Source organism: Mya arenaria, chromosome 7, assembly GCF_026914265.1.
Source record: "Mya arenaria isolate MELC-2E11 chromosome 7, ASM2691426v1".
NCBI lineage: Eukaryota > Metazoa > Mollusca > Bivalvia > Myida > Myidae > Mya > Mya arenaria.
Genome location: NC_069128.1, coordinates 19,025,823 through 19,046,364, shown reverse-complemented (window position 1 = coordinate 19,046,364; position 20,542 = coordinate 19,025,823). Strand labels below are relative to the sequence as shown.

At 39.0% G+C, this 20,542-nt stretch overlaps 1 protein-coding gene across 1 annotated transcript; it reads right to left on the bottom strand.

Moving 5' to 3' along the window:
- Positions 1 to 1,738: 1,738 nt before the first annotated feature.
- On the bottom strand, positions 1,739 to 19,904 carry LOC128240987 (thrombospondin-type laminin G domain and EAR repeat-containing protein-like). Its single transcript, XM_052957973.1, has 10 exons — positions 19,835 to 19,904; positions 15,011 to 15,534; positions 7,402 to 7,529; positions 6,884 to 7,017; positions 6,392 to 6,639; positions 5,911 to 6,097; positions 4,124 to 4,353; positions 3,375 to 3,562; positions 2,616 to 2,796; positions 1,739 to 1,821 (listed from the first exon to the last, which is right to left on the bottom strand). The coding sequence occupies exons 1-10, from the start codon at positions 19,902 to 19,904 to the stop codon at positions 1,744 to 1,746; spliced, it is 1,968 nt and encodes a 655-aa protein (XP_052813933.1). The 3' UTR covers positions 1,739 to 1,743.
- Positions 19,905 to 20,542: the final 638 nt, after the last annotated feature.

Sequence of the window (20,542 nt, the reverse complement as noted above, 5' to 3'; positions counted from 1 at the left end):
TTAATCCGGCGTCGACGGCAGTATCACATATTCGTTTCCGATCGATAACTTATAAAATACTTGTTGACGAGTCTTCAAACTTTATATGCCCATTGGTCATGGTCAGAGAATGAGCCCTATGGATTTTGGGGTAAGAAATTAAAAAGTCAATGTCGTAGTGACCTTTATGAACAAAACCGGTTTCCGATCAGTACCTTTTGAATGACTTTGTAGAGTCGTACACTTTGTATGCAAACTGGTCATGGTCAGTAGATGGCCCATATTGATTTTTAGAGTCAAAAGTTCAAATGTCAAGGTCGTGGTTACTATTTATTAGAAAAAAAGTACTGTTTCCAATCAATAACAATTAAACAATTTGTTATAGAGTTCTCAAGCGTCGTATTCGCACTGGCCATGTTAATTACATGACCCCTTCTGATTGTTGGGGCGAGTAGGTCAAAGGTCAATGTCGCGGTGACCTTTTCTTAAAATGGCCTCAACTGTATGTAAGCCGATCGCATGGTCCTTTGGTCATGGAACTTGATAACCATACATATCATGACCAGTAGGTGGCACCTATAGCTGTTGAGGTCAAAGGTCAAGGTCGTGTAGTTCTGTATTGGAATAAATGAGTTTCGTACGATACATAAGAGACATTTGATGCTACTATCCTGAAACTTGGTGTAAAATGATCTGATCAAGAATAGAAAATGGCCTCTTTTAATTTTGTAAACAAAAAGTCACGTCGTGGGAAATCGCAATGTTATTGGACAAGGCTGGGACCAATAACAAACCTACTCCCACAGGACAAGGTAATACAACTGTACACATCTATATTGATCAAATTGTTTGTATACGCAACACTTGTGAAATGAAATAAAGCACGATGAAACAAAATTAAAATCGAAAACAAGCATGGATGTTTTTAGATGTTTTCCTGATTTATGTCAGTTTAGCTCGTGCAAAAACATAAACAACATCGCAAATGGGTGCACTTTGGTTTACTTTCATTTAATGGGAGTTATTTTTGGAAAAACAAATACTATCATATTGATTTTGGCTAAAGAATGGATATTAATTTGTTATCAACCTATATAAAGCTGTACAGAAGCATTCTCCAAGAAAAATCAACTTTATAAAAACGGCAAAACATACGTTTTTGATCACATTTTATTTTGAAATAAATAAAATATCATCTTACAGTTTACATACATTACATATATTACATACATAAAATTACTGGCCACGTCTCAGCCTAGAATTAATATTTTACACTGGCCTTTTAGACATAGATATAACCAAAACAAAACGCAGACAACAATTTGTTTACTGAAACTGTTCAATTCATAACTTAAAACCAATTTCTCCATATTTGTTTACCAGTCCACACACACATCTGGTATGCAAGAACAAATATCGGCACATTTTGGCCATTGTTCAAATGTATTTTATATAATAACACCAACATCGCAAAAAATAAGAATATGTTCCGAGCTTTGATATTTTCTTTCAACTTTGATATTTTTCAGTTACCGGAAGCCGATTTTCTAGGATGTCATTTTTTTTGGCGCGAAAATGCATTGGTGTTCCGCGCTTACTCGGCATTCGGAATTCCTCGGCCATTTTTATTTGCTACTACACTACGGATTGCGAGCTGGTTTGTAATTCACTCAAGTTGTCGCCCATTTGAAAAACGGTTGGCTATTATTGGAGAGAAAAAATCCAGCTTGTTGGAGATGGACGATTGGGTTTCGCCACCACCGCTCACTTAAAGACCGCCCTCAGCACTTGCGACTTTCGTCCCTTTGCATTGGCGTACAGGAAGTAGACATCTTCCCCGTCCTAAAATATATTAAGTCACTTATGGATAAAAGTTATATGTGAACAATTGTGTGTTTCATTGTAAGATCGTAATATATTTCACCGGGCGAGCACTAAAATTTATATTTTACAAGTGACTAGTGGAATATTCACTTTTGAATATAGGTATAATCAGGACTCCCAGTAACATTTCATTCACATTTGTGTTAATCAGTCTTAAAGGGAAAAATTCACGTGTTATAGGCTCAGACATCCAAAAAAATATAATGCTTTTAGCAATGATAAAAGATATTTAAAAGTTAAATAAGACCTCTTTTTTTTAAACAAAATATGCCAGGGAATGCATGATATTGCCGAAAAGCGTTAGTAACGCTATTGGAAATAGAAGATCTTTAGGCATGAATAAACCAATTTCTTTACGAATGAGAATCTGCAGGTTGTTGTTTGGTGGTTATTTATAAAGGTAAGGAAAATAACTCCATTCGAACAAATAAAAAACAAGATGTCGCAACATATTTTTTTTAAAGAGTTCCTTTACGTATCGAAAGCTGGATAACTATGTTTAATTGAAATTGTTATACAAAGCGGTAGACGCACATAGAGTTGAAACCCGTTGGCTCGAAATCGCTTGGCTCGAATTCCTCACTGGCTCGAACTGGATGTAAAGGACCGATTTCTTTAAACTTAATGTAAACACGCCCGCTTTGCTCGAATTTTTCGAGGTCCGAGGTATTTTTGCCGGTCCCTAGGAGTTCGAGCCAACGGGTTTGACTGTACAATTATATATTTAGGAAAATATAATGGTGGTGTATAACCTGAAAGACCTCCCAGTCAGCAGACGGCTCAAGGAACATTTGATGGACGGGCACGAAGCGGTCGACGCCCTGAAGACGGTACATGGTGGTTAGCCGGTCCGCCTCCCCGCCCCCGTTCTGTGCGTTGGAGACGAGGAGATAGTGGTCGCCCCCGAGGGTAAAGTGTTCCCAGTCTATGGCACTGGAAATAATCAAGGTGAGACAATGAGTCTGACTGATGGGTTCGATGTTGACATTTTTAAAATTGTGTTTTATATTTGACTACATGAAAAATTCCGACAATGCTCCTTTAACACTACAGTCCGTTGCAGTGGTACATGCATCATAATTATCAAACGGAACACACTTTGGTGGTATTTGGTACATTGACATTTTGAGTCAATCCACTCAAGTGCGTTTAAAAAGTGTTCATAATCAACGCACTGTTGTCATTTTTACCATTCTTCATTGACTCCATATCGCGTTCCAATAAAAACCGGCTTTAAACAATTATATAACGTGATGTAAGGCATTTAAAGAATGACACATTCCCTTATAATTCGCTTGAAATGACCGTTTCTTCTTTAATAAAGATGTACAAAGACAGAGATGAAGAATATTCGTATTATTAAAGGGTTAGGGTTAGATCTGTATATTAAAGCCCCAAGTCTATTTATTTTTTTCAAAACTTGTGCGGCTACAGTCCCGTCTTGTATTTCCATTTTCAAACAGGGGAGACAACTTTATTTGTATATATTTTGCAAGGAAGTACTTTCATACCTGTTAGTTTCTATGGTCTGATACTTTACGAAGGCGCGCTTGCGGACGTCAAGCCGGAAGATGGAGGAGTTTGTCCGCTGTGTGTCTGCATTCCGGAAGTTCTGCGGCCCGTAATTGTACGCGTTCGCCACCGCCAGGAATGCCTCGCCGCCTGCAGTGAAAAACTCCCAGTCTGTCGCCCCGTTAGTCTGCAAGAGAGGAGATATAATGTCATTGGTTCGTGTTTGTCTGCTTCCCGGAATATCTGAGGTCTATAATATTAGCGTTCGCCACCTCGAAACACCTCGACGTCTGCCATGAACAACATTCCGACCCTTGTCCATTAGCTATATAGTATTTGAGGGAAACATGTAAAGCGAACTTGAGATGTTCGCTGTATGTCTGCGTTTCGGAAGTTCTAGGACCGAATTCTTTCGAATTTGCCACAGCGAGAAATGTTTCTACGCGTGCCACGAAAAAAAATCCATTTCATCGTTATATAGCAGTGACAGGGGGTAAGTTTGACCTATTAGCTATTTTTCTGGGTCCCGGAATTCTGGGTACCGCGCTTTACAAAAGCTTCCCCGTACGCCTAAGTTTCTGATTGGGTCAGTCTTAAGCGCTACAAGGCTGCGTAATGTGAATTGGAGATTAAACTTGTTGTCACTTAAATCAACGTTAACAAATAGAAAATACATGGTTTCCATTAATCATCATTATGAAATTTGATGGTGATTTTCCTACAGCTCTACATTTACAATTTCCCCTACCTCTATACTCTGAAAAGGCAGAAATTTGTCTTTCTGGTACACGTAAATAACGGAATCAATGAGAGTCGAACGGCCATTGAATGCTTGCGCCACGGCCAGGAAGTGGTAGCCGTCCACCTTGAAGTATGTCCAGTCATACGCGCCTGTTGTGCGGATGGTCTGGTGGCTTGTGAAGCGGCGCAGCTTCCGGTCCCACCGGTATATGACGGAGTCCACTTGCTGGTCGGCTCCTGAAACCGAAAATACAGTTGCTGAAGACAGGAGTAGATGTTTATTCATGCCTTTTTGCGTGCAGTAAACACTTTACACATATAATAAACAAGCCTTAAAGCTGTTCTCAAAGCTGATTCTGTTTTCTAAGAGTAACAATTAGTATGTAAAATGGCGTACCATTTGAGGATGCCTTTCTAGATATAGAGGTGCAACTGCATTTATAAGATAGAGGTACCGGTCTAAATATAGAGGTGCAACTGCATTTATAAGATAGAGGTACCGGTCTAAATAAATATAGAGGTGCAACTGCATTAATAAGATAGAGGTACCGGTCTAGATATAGAGGTGCAACTGCATTTATAAGATAGAGGTATCGGTCTAAATATAGAGGTGCAACTGCATTTATAAGATAGAGGTACCGGTCTAAATATAGAGGTGCAACTACATTTATAAGATAGAGGTACCGGTCTAAATATAGAGGTGCAACTACATTTATAAGATAGAGGTACCGGTCTAAATATAGAGGTGCAACTGCATTTATAAGATAGAGCTATCGGTCTAAATATAGAGGTGCAACTGCATTTATAAGATAGAGGTATCGGTCTAAATATAGAGGTGCAACTGCATTTATAAGATAGAGGTACCGGTCTAAATATAGAGGTGCAACTGCATTTATAAGATAGAGCTATCGGTCTAAATATAGAGGTGCAACTGCATTTATAAGATAGAGCTATCGGTCTAAATATAGAGGTGCAACTGCATTTATAAGATAGAGCTATCGGTCTAAATATAGAGGTGCAACTGCATTTATAAGATAGAGCTATCGGTCTAAATATAGAGGTGCAACTGCATTTATAAGATAGAGGTACCGGTCTAAATATAGAGGTGCAACTGCATTTATAAGATAGAGGTACCGGTCTAAATATAGAGGTGCAACTGCATTAATAAGATAGAGCTATCGGTCTAAATATAGAGGTGCAACTGCATTTATAAGATAGAGCTATCGGTCTAAATATAGAGGTGCAACTGCATTTATAAGATAGAGCTATCGGTCTAAATATAGAGGTGCAACTGCATTTATAAGATAGAGCTATCGGTCTAAATATAGAGGTGCAACTGCATTTATAAGATAGAGCTATCGGTCTAAATATAGAGGTGCAACTGCATTTATAAGATAGAGCTATCGGTCTAAATATAGAGGTGCAACTGCATTTATAAGATAGAGCTATCGGTCTAAATATAGAGGTGCAACTGTATTTATAAGATAGAGGTACCGGTCTAAATATAGAGGTGTACCTATATTTATAAGATATAGGTACCGGTCTAAATTTAACAATGCACCTCTGTTTTATACATAATAACTAGTAGAATAAGACCCAAATGGTACGTCATTATGCAAATATTTTACGCATAGCAGTGCCATTCATGGGAATTGTCAACTAACTATAAGGATCGCACGAGTCTCCTGAAATGACTTTCAATCCTTAAATCAGTGCTAGCTATGCCCGACGTAAAATGAACGTCAATTTTGAATGGACAATAGCGCCTCATACATGAACACCCATAAGACCCACCTATAGCGTGGTTGGCCACTGCCAGGAAGTGCTCTTCTCCGATGGTGAAGAATTCCATGTCACGTGCCGTGTACGTAATTAGCGTTTGGAACTCCCGGAACTTTTTCCGGTGTCGATGCCACTTGAATATTGTGGAATTAGTCCCTCGGCTCGAGTCGTTACCGTAGTTTGCCACCGCAAGATAAAACTGAAACAAAAATGCCCAGACGCTTACACTAAAGCTAAAAGGAAAATATTTTTTACAATCTATTTTACCATGAATAGTAATAAGACCTTAGCCGTAGAAAAACAAACTGTCCGGTTCCAGTCTGTCCTCGTCCAACCCACACATTTCTTAAATTAAACGTTCTACATGCTTTTCAACAAGCAAACAAATACAAAAAAAATCGCCAACACGCCCCATTTCTTTTATTTAATTCGGCTGATAATCTTAAATAAAAAAATATTAATGATATCTATTTTAAACCTAAACATGTCTCACATTGGCGCCTATTGTGAAGTGACGCCAGCCTTGGGCGGATACAGACGGGAGTCGCTGGTATGGCCGGAAGTTGTCGTCCACCCACTTGAAGAGACCGGAAACTCCACGGTCACCGGCATCCGAGTTCGCAAAGACGGCAAAGAGGCCCTCCCCAGGGATGTGGAAGAGCTCAACGTCAATGGACGGCGCTGGCGTGATGACGTCATGGTGTACCGACAGGTAGTCGAGTTCCCGCCGCTTCGGAACGTCTGGAAGAATGTCGGATTTGTTCGCAGTGAATTCGTATGTTATGTCAAAGTTGATTCTATTTAATGTTTTTTTTTTGTATATGGTTGGGTCAAGAAAAAAATCATACAACTGAATTGCTCTGAAAATGAATAGTTTTCCATAGAAAGAATAACCGGAAGTATATGTTTTTGAACTCGGAAGTATTTACATAACTGGATAAAGAATACCGAAGTGCTCACGGTCATATCGTAAATGTTCACGTACCTGGCGCATGCGTAGTGACGTGTTGCCAGACGCCGTTGACGCACGCCTTGATGGAGCGCGAGTAAACGTCAAACGCGAGGCTACCAACGTCCGTCCAGCGGCATCCCGCCCAGTCCGGACCCACGGACTGGTAGCTCGACATGCTCTCTGTTAAAATGAAGATATCTTATTGCTTCCCTTAGTAAAAACTGAGATAATTAGTGACGCCATTGCAGTGGATTGGACGAGTACTCAATCTCATTTCATAACATCTCACTTAGCACAATGGCGTCAAATCAAATGTAAAATCTACAAATCTAGATAAAAACATTCTGTAAGTACAGTCGACTATCGTTGGCTCGAGGGATCGATTCTTTGTACAAGAATCGAGCCAACGAAAAAATCGAGTTGTGTGTGTTAATTAAAGGCACACAAAGTTAATAATGATGTACGCCGTCAGATTAAAAATCCAACTACATTTTAAGTTTATAATGAGCATTTCTGATTTATTTTGACCGGAAATTTAGGTCGTTTAATACGCGATTGTATACATACCTGTTTCCTGTGGGATTTTGTTGTCAAGGAGGGCGCTGCGGGGTGCGCGCGGTGGGCATGCGCGCCGGACAACATCTGCTCCCGGTACCATAACAACGTCTTTTAACAAACCCTGAAAATATGGCAGAAAACGGTCAGCAAAAATGTTTCCGGGGCGGTTGGTGTCTATGAATGTCGCCGGCCAACATTCACTTTTTTCAATTAACACGGTAAATATGGCAGGAAATATACAGTTTCGTTGGAAAGAGCTACAAACGACACACCCAATTGCCATGGCAACGTCGTTCCCCGAAACAAAACATGAAAACGAGGCAGACAAATGTCATAAAGATCATGTGTCTTTAAGAGGTGTTATGTAGGACCTGGTTCGTCCATTGGCCATTACAACGTCACTCACAAACCCTGAAAATACGGCAGACATTTGTGTCTTTGGGAGGGGCTACGAAGGGTATTCTGAAAACAACAACATGAACACTCAGCAGACAAATGCCATAAAGATCTTGTATCTTTAGAAGGCAATACGTAAGGTATGTCCCTTGGCAAAGTCCCTCAACAAGCCCAGAAACACGGCAGTCGATTGCCAACAAGATCTTGTGCCTTAAGGAGGGCTACGAAAGACACACCACATTGCCAGGACAACGTCCTTCAACAAACCCTGAAAACACGGGAGACACTTTGTGTTTTTAGGAGGGGCTACGAAGAAGTGCGACTTCGAAGGGCCCGTCCCCTCCCGATCATTGCCATAATAACGTCGCTCGACAAACCCTGAAAATACGACATACATATTGTGTACGAATGGCATGTCATGATAACGGATATCACCATGGTTACTCAGTGAATGCTACACATTACACATTTCAACAAGATCTCTTCATTCTTGCAGAAAGTATAAAAATGTTTCAACCATGTTGCATGTCCTGTTGTGAATGCATTTCTTTGACTAAGTGTTGCGGCGCCAACGATTTATCCTTAAATGGCATGCAGAAATGATATCTAACGAAAATTAAAGATTATGTGTTTAAATAAAAATTGAAGGAACTTTATACCCAAAATAAAATATGAAACCTGCGGTCACAGAGTAACAAAATACATAATGTGGTGTCTTCCATGGGAGTAAGTTAAGAAAGTAATTGATTAAATCGCCGTTCAAGGCGGTCTTTATGGGTAGAGTGAGGTTGTCGGCAACCATAAACTACTCAGTGGACCGCCCTAGTCGGCGATTGAAGACCACAAATTGTCGGCTATACCACGGATAAGCTATCACTTCCACAAGAAAAACAGACATGTCAGTCACTAAACCATCAATTATAAGTGTAAATTCAAATGTTTAGAATAATTTGGTACAGTAATTTGCCATGTTTCGTCAGTTGACCATAAACAAATCGTTGATTTACAAGTTTGTTCGACTATAAAGATTTATTTGAGTCGTATTAATCAAGTACGGGTCGTTTAGGCATACTCGATTAACTTTTTGCAGGTAATTGCGGTAATAAGTGGTTTAAGAGGTTATTTGTGCAATCTGCTGAAACCTTATTCCTGATGGCTTTTAATTTAGAAATATGCTTAAAATGTTCGTGTTTAGTATCACAAGTGATTGACATAGCCTGTTCTACTTTTTATGACTTCTATATTTCAGGGCGGATAATCGACCTGCACCGTACCATTCCAAGTGTAAACAAAAAACGGCCATCTTGGATGGGAAAAGTTTTTAGCTATTTCTCCGTTTTTAGAATAAAATTGAAGCAGAAATAAGGTTATGAACCTGCTCCTGACTTTTCCACAGCTTTTGGTACCTACGTCGAGTAAAAGCTCATTTTACAACAAAAGTTACATGTGCATGGGGAATTGAATCGACGTGAAATGACCATGATTCAGGGGTCACTTAACATTGACCAGCCTCCCAGATTCCCATCCCCATTCGCTTGTGTTAAAACAGTTGAACGAATGATGATCTTAATAATACAATGAAAAATACAGGGACCAGCCCAGTATTTAAAATTCAAAAATAAACCCAATTTAAGGGCACAAGTCAAGGGCCCAAACGACAATGAATTACAGACACGCACATGTTCACATCACATACACAAATACAAAAAACAAAATGCGGAACTTTCACAAGCACTACTTCCTTTTTGCTGTCAGTTCTTTCCCCAATTTGAGTCGAAATATCTATCAACTTAATAACAAAAACAGTCCTGTTTAGTGTATATAACGTTACTTGAATTAAAGGTCTTTCATCATTCTATGCACAAATCAGCAACCACGGTATGGATTATGGCAATATGAAAATCAGTCTCATATCACGCTTTGCACAATTCAGCGATCTCGGTATAGACTACGGGAAATATGAAAATCGGTCTTACATCACGCTTTGCACAATTCAGCGACCACGGTATAGAATACGGGAAATATGAACATCAGTCTTTCATCACGCTTTGCAAAATTCAGCGACCACGGTATAGAATACGGGAAATATGAACATCGGTCTTACATCACGCTTTGCAAAATTCAGCGACCACGGTATAGAATACGGGATATATGAACATCGGTCTTACATCACGCTTTGCAAAATTCAGCGACCACGGTATAGAATACGGGAAATATGAACATCGGTCTTACATCACGCTTTGCACAATTCAGCGACCACGGTATAGAATACGGGAAATATGAACATCGGTCTTACATCACGCTTTGCAAAATTCAGCGACCACGGTATAGAATACGGGAAATATGAACATCGGTCTTACATCACGCTTTGCACAATTCAGCGACCACGGTATAGAATACGGGAAATATGAACATCAGTCTTACATCACGCTTTGCAAAATTCAGCGACCACGGTATAGAATACGGGAAATATGAACATCAGTCTTACATCACGCTTTGCGAAATTCAGCGACCACGGTATAGAATACGGGAAATATGAACATCGGTCTTACATCACGCTTTGCAAAATTCAGCGACCACGGTATAGAATACGGGAAATATGAACATCAGTCTTACATCACGCTTTGCAAAATTCAGCGACCACGGTATAGAATACGGGAAATATGAACATCAGTCTAACATCACGCTTTGCAAAATTCAGCGACCACGGTATAGAATACGGTAAATATGAACATCAGTCTAACATCACGCTTTGCACAATCCAGCGACCACGGTATAGAATTCGGGAAATATGAACATCGGTCTTACATCACGCTTTGCATAAATCAGCGACCACGATATAGACTACAGGTAATAGGAGCATCAGTCTAACATCACGCTATGTACAATTCTGCGGCCACGGTATACAATACGGGAATATGAACATCGGTCTCACATCACGCTTTGCACAATTCAGCGACCACGGTATAGAATACGGGAAATATGAACATCAGTCTAACATCACGCTAGGCACAATTCAGCGACCACGATATACAATACGGGAATATGAACATCGGTCTTACATCACGCTTTGCACAATTCAGCGACCACGATATACAATACGGGAATATGAACATCGGTCTTACATCACGCTTTGCACAATTCAGCAACCACTGTATGGACTACGGGAATATGAACATCAGTCTCACATCACGCTTTGCACAATTCAGCGACCACGGTATAGAATACGGGAATATGAACATCGGTCTTACATCACGTCATGCACAGTTCAGCGACCACATTACGGACTACCGGAAATATGAACATAAGCTTTATATCACGCTATGTACAATTCAGCGACCACGGCATGGACTACGGCAAATATGAACATCAGTCTTACATCACGCTATTCACAGTTCACCGACCACATTAAGGACTACGGGAAATATGAACATTAGTTTTATATCACGCTATGTACAATTCAGCGACCACAGTAGAAACTACGGAACATATGAACATCAGTCTTACAACACGCTATGCACAATTCAGCGACCACGGTATGGACAACGGGAAATATAAACATCAGTCTTACATCACGCTATGCACAATTCAGCGACCACGGTATAGAATACGGAAAATAAGAACACCAGTCTTACATCACGCTATGCACAATTCAGCGACCACGGTATGTACTACGGAAAATATAAACATCAATCTTATATCACGCTATGCACAATTCAGCGACCACGGTATGAACTACGGGAAATAGAAACATCAATCTTACATCATGCTAGGCACAATTCAGCGACCACGATATGGACTGCGGTAAGTATAAACAACGGTTTTACAGCTAGCTGTGTAAATTCAGCGACCTGGTTATGGACTACGGGTAATAGAAACATCAATCTTACATCATGCTAGGCACAATTCAGCGACCACGATATGGACTGCGGTAAGTATAAACAGCGGTTTAACAGCTAGCTGTGTAAATTCAGCGACCTGGTTATGGACTACGGGTAATAGAAACATCAATCTTACATCATGCTAGGCACAATTCAGCGACCACGATATGGACTGCGGTAAGTATAAACAACGGTTTTACAGCTAGCTGTGTAAATTCAGCGACCTGGTTATGGACTACGGGGAATAGAAACATCAATCTTACATCACGCTAGGCACAATTCAGCGACCACGATATGGACTGCGGTAAGTATAAACAACGGTTTAACAGCTAGCTGTGTAAATTCAGCGACCTGGTTATGGACTACGGGTAATAGAAACATCAATCTTACATCATGCTAGGCACAATTCAGCGACCATGATATGGACTGCGGTAAGTATAAACAACGGTTTTACAGCTAGCTGTGTAAATTCAGCGACCTGGTTATGGACTACGGGGAATAGAAACATCAATCTTACATCATGCTAGGCACAATTCAGCGACCACGATATGGACTGCGGTAAGTATAAACAGCGGTTTAACAGCTAGCTGTGTAAATTCAGCGACCTGGTTATAGACTACGGGGAATAGAAACATCAATCTTACATCATGCTAGGCACAATTCAGCGACCACGATATGGACTGCGGTAAGTATAAACAGCGGTTTAACAGCTAGCTGTGTAAATTCAGCGACCTGGTTATGGACTACGGGGAATAGAAACATCAATCTTACATCATGCTAGGCACAATTCAGCGACCACGATATGGACTGCGGTAAGTATAAACAACGGTTTTACAGCTAGCTGTGTAAATTCAGCGACCTGGTTATAGACTACGGGGAATAGAAACATCAATCTTACATCATGCTAGGCACAATTCAGCGACCACGATATGGACTGCGGTAAGTATAAACAACGGTTTTACAGCTAGCTGTGTAAATTCAGCGACCTGGTTATGGACTACGGGGAATAGAAACATCAATCTTACATCATGCTAGGCACAATTCAGCGACCACGATATGGACTGCGGTAAGTATAAACAACGGTTTTACAGCTAGCTGTGTAAATTCAGCGACCTGGTTATGGACTACGGGGAATAGAAACATCAATCTTACATCATGCTAGGCACAATTCAGCGACCACGATATGGACTGCGGTAAGTATAAACAGCGGTTTAACAGCTAGCTGTGTAAATTCAGCGACCTGGTTATAGACTACGGGGAATAGAAACATCAATCTTACATCATGCTAGGCACAATTCAGCGACCACGATATGGACTGCGGTAAGTATAAACAACGGTGTTATGGCTAGCTGTGTAAATTCAGCGACCTGGTTATGGACTACGGGTAATAGAAACATCAATCTTACATCATGCTAGGCACAATTCAGCGACCACGATATGGACTGCGGTAAGTATAAACAACGGTGTTATGGCTAGCTGTGTAAATTCAGCGACCTGGTTATGGACTACGGGTAATAGAAACACCAATCTTACATCATGCTAGACACAATTCAGCGACCACGATATGGACTGCGGTAAGTATAAACAACGGTTTAACAGCTAGCTGTGTAAATTCAGCGACCTGGTTATGGACTACGGGTAATAGAAACATCAATCTTACATCATGCTAGGCACAATTCAGCGACCACGATATGGATTGCGGTAAGTATAAACAACGGTTTTATGGCTAGCTGTGTAAACTCAGCGACCTGGTTATAGACTACGGGGAATAGAAACATCAATCTTACATCATGCTAGGCACAATTCAGCGACCATGATATGGACTGCGGTAAGTATAAACAACGGTTTAACAGCTAGCTGTGTAAATTCAGCGACCTGGTTATAGACTACGGGTAATAGAAACACCAATCTTACATCATGCTAGGCACAATTCAGCGACCATGATATGGACTGCGGTAAGTATAAACAGCGGTTTTACAGCTAGCTGTGTAAATTCAGCGACCTGGTTATGGACTACGGGAAATAGAAACATCAATCTTACATCATGCTAGGCACAATTCAGCGACCACGATATGGACTGCGGTAAGTATAAACAACGGTTTTACAGCTAGCTGTGTAAATTCAGCGACCTGGTTATAGACTACGGGAAATAGAAACATCAATCTTACATCATGCTAGACACAATTCAGCGACCACGATATGGACTGCGGTAAGTATAAACAACGGTTTAACAGCTAGCTGTGTAAATTCAGCGACCTGGTTATGGACTACGGGGAATAGAAACATCAATCTTACATCACGCTAGGCACAATTCAGCGATCACAGTATAGTCAACAGGAATATGTTCAAGGTTTGGGGTACGTGATTTAGAAATACCATCCCTTCATCACACTGTGTGCACATTTCCACAGTGTAGCATACGAAAATCAGCCCTACATCTCGCGTACGGTGTCAAACAAATCCAGGGTAAAGCATACGGGAATTAAGAATGCAAAACGTTTATTAAAGAACAGGTAAAATAATTTATACACGAAGGTGGAGAATGCAAAACCATCATATTTGCAACCATTATAGGAAGGAATACGGACATCTAAAAGTAAACAGGCCTTCCCTATGTTCCTCATACGGAAAATCAAAAGGTTCGGAATACGGAAATTAGCGATACCAGACCTCCATCTGTGTGCAAACGGATTTACCTGAGATAGGAATACCCTTTAACTTCAGTGTTCCTTTGAAGATCCTCATCTTTGTAACGATATACTTGAAAGATAAGACGGTCGTTGCTCAATTAGTCGAGATAATTATACTGCTGGTGAATATATCAAGAAGCCATAAATCACGTTGAGTCAGTGTCTTTGCCGAATAAGGAATAGGAAAGTGTTTGATACCGAATTACAAAGACAGACAAGCTTTATAAAGCAAATCATTTTACTTTTTTTTCATTTAATTGTTGTTGCCTAACTGACTAAACCCCTCCTTAAGTAACGTTAAGTGAGTCTTTGATTGTTTTTTTTTTTTTTTTTTTTTTTGCCGAACTTACATCCCTCGCGTTTTCTCGTTTTTCTTCACTTCTCAAATACTTAATGACTAAATCTACTTTCTACTTCCGATAACAAAATAGACAATGGAAATAATGTACAATTGTCTGAAAACCCTACTTGTATTGCCGGTTACATGCACAGAGACTTGAAAGTATGATGCAGATCCCAAAAGCTGCCCCTGGCTTACTTTAAATACTTTAGAGATCAGTGAATTGCACCGAGAAAAATCACTGATAAAACTAATATTGGAAAAACCATTTGTTAAAAAATCCTTAATTACGTACCGTGAATGCCAGTCGGCAGCCAGGACAGCTTCCTATGTGGATGTCGGCTGCCTCTACCTCCAGGAAGCTGGGGAACTTCCGGCGAAGGCGGCGCTGCCTCACATTCAGGCAATCCGTTGTCATGGCAACGTGTCCACCCGTAACACTAAACCCTACTGTGTGCCATACGTTTATAGTCAACACAGACGCTCTAAAACGCGTCCTTTTATTGTTATAAGTGAATATAAACTTTTGTTTTGAAAGACAAACTGACATTAGCGTCCCTTCCGCGTTTGTTATTGACAGTAAACATGTTTCGTGTGAAGAAACATTTATGTATTTAAATATAAAGAACAGAGAGAATTCCTCTGGAAAATACTGGCACTTTTGGAAGATGGACGATGCGGAAAGATGGACATCTTTGGTGTTTGGTAAGAATTGTAGCGCGTGCACGTGACTCGTGACGTCATAAACCACGCTGACGCCATCTGGCAACTTGCCAATTCCAGGAAAAGCTTCGTCTATCAGACTGATCGGACCGGCGTCTGTAAAAAGGTGATATAAACGGGTTACTTTCCAAATTCCATTCAAACAAGCCTAAAAAAGCATTCACAACTACGCCATTTTCTATGCAAAACAACCTCGGATGCATGCTGTAGAAGTAGTTCGTAAAATTTTAAATAATAGTGTTTACTAATTGTAGGGTTTTAACGTGTATTCCGTATATTGAAGTTTAAATTGATTGCCAGTGTTTTATTGCATAAATAATTACGATTCCCGTTTAATTACCAATTTGAAATTTCTACGCGATCTACTTGCAGTGTAGTTAAATGTAAAGATTTCTGACATTGTAAACCGTCCATATACATACGAGGTTGTTTTCGATGGGAAATGACCGATGTGTTCCGAATGATAGTTTACCTGAGGACAACTTATCAAAGTTTTTATACAATCGGCTACAGCAGCTTATAGTATTTCAAAAACTGGTTAAGGATTTGTTTTGATTGAGTTCATTGTTTTATTTCAATTTTTGGATGAACATTGCATGACCAATCAAGAAATATCTTGGCAAACTTTAACCAAACCAAAGACAAGCTTGTTGCACATTTAAATGATTTAATTGGTTAATACTAATTTTGGATAAATATTGCATGACCAGTCAAGAAATATTTTGGCCAGCTTTAACCAAACCAAATGCTAGTTTTATATTTAAATGTTTTCATTGGTTAATACTAATTTTGGATAAATATTGCATGACCAGTCAAGAAATATCTTGGCAAACTTTAACCAAACCAAATGCTAGTTTTATATTTAAATGTTTTCATTGGTTAATACTAATTTTGGATAAATATTGCATGACCAGTCAAGAAATATTTTGGCCAGCTTTAACCAAACCAAATGCTAGTTTTATATTTAAATGTTTTCATTGGTTAATACTAATTTTGGATAAATATTGCATGACCAGTCAAGAAATATCTTGGCAAACTTTAACCAAACCAAAGACAAGCTTGTTGCACATTTAAATGATTTAATTGGTTAATACTAATTTTGGATAAATATTGCATGACCAGTCAAAAAATATTTTGGCAAACTTTAACCAAACCAAAGACAAGCTTGTTGCACATTTAAATGATTTAATTGGTTAATACTAATTTTGGATAAATATTGCATGACCAGTCAAGAAATATTTTGGCCAGCTTTAACCAAACCAAATGCTAGTTTTATATTTAAATGTTTTCATTGGTTAATACTTCTATTTGGATAAACATTGCATGACCAATCAAGAAATATCTTGGCCAATTTTAACCAAACCAAAGACAGACTAATTACACTTTAAATGAGTTTATTGGTAAATACTATTTTTGGATAAACATAGCATGACCAATCAAGAAATATTTTAGCCAACTTTAACCAAACCAGAGACAGGTTTTTAGCCGAATCTTTGTGGTTCAAAATTCATTATTTATATTTTTGGCTGTTGATTATTTTTCATTTTTCATTCTGGGCATATTATAAATTTATTTCAAAGGAGTTTTAATTCATGCGTCAAGCAATTAGACTAATTTTACTGTAATACCACCTGTCAAAGACTACTCTCGTGTGAAAATGCTTCATTTGATACGAATACATAAAATAAACAGTGAGTTGATCAAACGGAATAAATGAAAAGAAAATTAAAAGATTTTGAGATCAATTAAATTTCTATTTTGAAACCAATCACCCGTGTTCGTGAACGCACGGGTTAATTTACTGACAGAAAGTAACATATTGCACCGCGTCATTTAATAACAAATTTATTACAAATTACTGGTGAAAAAAAAAATTATAACAACTTTTTTGTTAAATAACTCATTTTAAAAACGAACAACAACATTTCATTCATGTTTTAGCCATCAGTATTTATAATCGGAAATACACATATCGAATTGCATTAAGTTCGATTTTTAGTCATAAAGACGTTGATATTAAATGTATTTTTTATTAATCTGATAAATATTTATCGTTTCATAAAACCTTTATAATTTTAACATCTTAGAGGTGGGAATTTTCATATACGTTTTCGCTCGATTAATTTTTCCTTCACATCGAAAAGTTGTGAACAAATTGTTTAAAGCTTCTCATCGCTTCATTAGCAACGACTGAACAAAAAATTGCTTCTTTTAATACAAATATTGTTATGCGCATTTTATTAAAGGAACAACGTATTCTTTATTTCTTGATACTGGAAGATGCAAATTCAGCATTTGGACATACATAAGCTTATAGTTTAAATAATATGGTACTAGTAAGTTGCGCCTCAGTCAAATGTATAAAACCGTTATTTTTTGGTTTTGTTTAAGTCAGTCAAAATGTTTATTGATTGGCCATTCACCCCTGTATGATGTAAACCTTTTCTTGCACTTTTTGAGCTTACTTACCCATATGCATTGTATTATTTGAAAAGTATTTTCATTTTACAACCGTCTACTCAAATAGTATAACAGATCTATGGGATATTTTGTCCACCTAATCAAAATTTGGTGGGGGTGATTTTGTTTGTCTATGCGAACATTTGGTGGGGGTATTATATTCGTCTTTGCAAAATTTGGTGGGGGTATCATATTCGTCTTTGCAAAATTTGGTGGGGGAATTTGTCCGTCTATACGAAATTTGGCGGAGGGAATTTGTTCGTCAATGCAAAGTTTGGCAGGGGATTTGTCCGTATATGCAAACTTTGGCGTGGGATTTTGTTCGACTATGTTAAATTTGGTAGAGGATTTGTCCGTCTTTGCGAAATTTGTAGGGGGGATTTTGTCCATAAATGCCAAATTAGAAGGCGGATGGATTTTTTCCATCGATGCAAAGTTTGGTGGGCGATTTATTCGACTATGCACACTCTATGCGAAATTTGGCGGAGGAATTTTGTGCGTCTATGCAAAATTTGGCGGGGGGGGGGGGGGGGGGGGGCTTTGTCCGTCTATACAAAATTTGGGGGGAGTGGGGGGTTCTCGTGTATACAGAATATGGTTGGTGGATTTTGTTCGTGTATACAAAATAAGGTTGGTGGAATTTGTTCGTCTATGCAAAAGTTTAGTTGGGGGATTTGTCCGGGGGAGATTTTGTCATACACTCAATTATCATTCCCATGGCTGCATTTTGCCTTACCTTCGTATGATAGGTATTAATTTATTAAAATGCAAATTACAAATTAAAAAAAATATTGATCATTCAAACAATGACATACTGCGAATATACAGTATTGATTTCAATGTATTTTACTATTGTTTGTCAACACAGCTATACTAAAATAGCAAGGGGGTGCAACGTTTGTCTTTGTTGACCAAGTATTTAACTTTGTTTAAGTCTGCAATGAATTTCAACAGATCTATGTTTAATAACAGATATGTACGAACAGCTTTGGTGTGTAAATTTTACCTCAATAAATATATAAAACCGAATGCAAACACATCTCTGTTTGTTCTTTTACTAATGAAAAAGTCAATGCAAGGCCACAATTGATAAAAACTTCGTTTGGCCTCACAAAAATACCAGAGAACCGAACCACTGGCGGGTCCAGTGTGTGTGTGTGTGTGTGTGTTGGACGGGGGGCTGGGGGGGCAGTTGTCATAAACGGAGAGTTGTTTTTTATAAGATGCGCCCAAAATGCACATTCCCAAACTAGAAATAGATTAAATTTTCTAGGGGAACTCTCCTGCCAAAATTTCAACCTTTTTTCAGTTCTGAGGGAGGGGCGATAGTCTAAAGGTTGTGCCCCTAAGTATCGCCCCTCTAACTTCAATTCCAGGAACTGCAGCTGCGGACATTTTTTTTCATTTCGGAAGTGGGCTGGGTAGCAAGAAAAATTTAAAGAATCCTGATAAATATAGCAACATTAAATATGGTAAAGAAGTGAGGTGGGGTGTCCCTCTACACACAAACTCTTTAGCCGAATTGATATTCGGAGTTAGTCCTACTACCGTCCTAGAAACCCTGGGCCGTGTTCAATATTCACCATAAATTTTGGAATTTTAAAATATGACAATGTTCTCTTTAAAAAATCTCATTCATTTTCGCTTTCTTTCACAAAATTGAATGCTTAATTCGGTATTCAATGTTGTTTGCTAAATCGTATACTACTAGAAAGTCATAGTAAAACTTACCCATTGTTATAGTAGCTTACGTGGTCGCCAATTCTATCATAAGATTAGCGACCCGCTGTAAATGTTTACCCCCAGAGCCTCATGATGCAATCCGTGTTTGTTTTACACACATGATCGCATAAAGAGTGAAAATCGCACGCAATTGTTAAATGTTCTCGTATTGACAATAGATAATAAACATTTCTACATTCAATGGAATCTTAACATGTATACTTGAATGACGTTGACAACAACAACAACAACAACAACAACAACAACAACAACATCAACATCATCATCATCATCATCATCATCATCAACAACAACAACAACAACAACAACAACAACAACACCAAGTATTGTTACTTACTTGAACACGTGGTCGGGATCTTTAGTGACGTCACTTCCTCTATGAAAGCGTCTAACAGCAGAATGAGGTAGAATTTGAAAGCAGCACTTTCCATGTTGTAGCATGGTTCTGTTCATGTTCTGAACATATCGAAAACCAACTGACAACTCACTGGTAGTCTATAATGGGTAGTCCAAAGTTCGAGTAAATAAACTCACTGACAGCTTGTACTCGGAAATCGCAAGTTCGAGTAAGGCAACGCACCGGTAGTCTGTACTCTGTAGTCCAAAGTTCGAATAAATAAACTCACTGACAGCCTGTATTCTGTAATCAAAGGTTCGAGTAAGACAACGCACTGGTAGTCTGTACTCTCAAGTTATAGTCAAGAAACTCATTGACAGCCTCAAGTTTGAGCAAGGCGACGCATAGGCAGTCTCAACGTTGAGTTATGCGACTCATTGGCAGTCTCAAGTTCAAGCAATGCGACTCATTGACAGTGTCAATGCTAGGTAAAGCAACTCATGGGCAGCCTCGACTCACTCGCAGCCCAAAGTTCGAGTAGGGCCACCCGTGGTAGACTCAAGT

Excerpts from the sequence above, each read along its gene's own strand:
- LOC128240987 (XM_052957973.1), bottom strand. The coding sequence starts at position 19,904 with ATGATGTTGATGTTGTTGTTGTTGTTGTTGTTGTTGTTGTTGTTGTTG. Across the intron at positions 4,354-5,910 it reads AGTGGCCAACCACGCTATAG|GAGCCGACCAGCAAGTGGAC; the intron begins GTGGGTCTTATG and ends TTTCGGTTTCAG. Across the intron at positions 3,563-4,123 it reads TGCCTTTTCAGAGTATAGAG|ACTAACGGGGCGACAGACTG; the intron begins GTAGGGGAAATT and ends CCTCTCTTGCAG.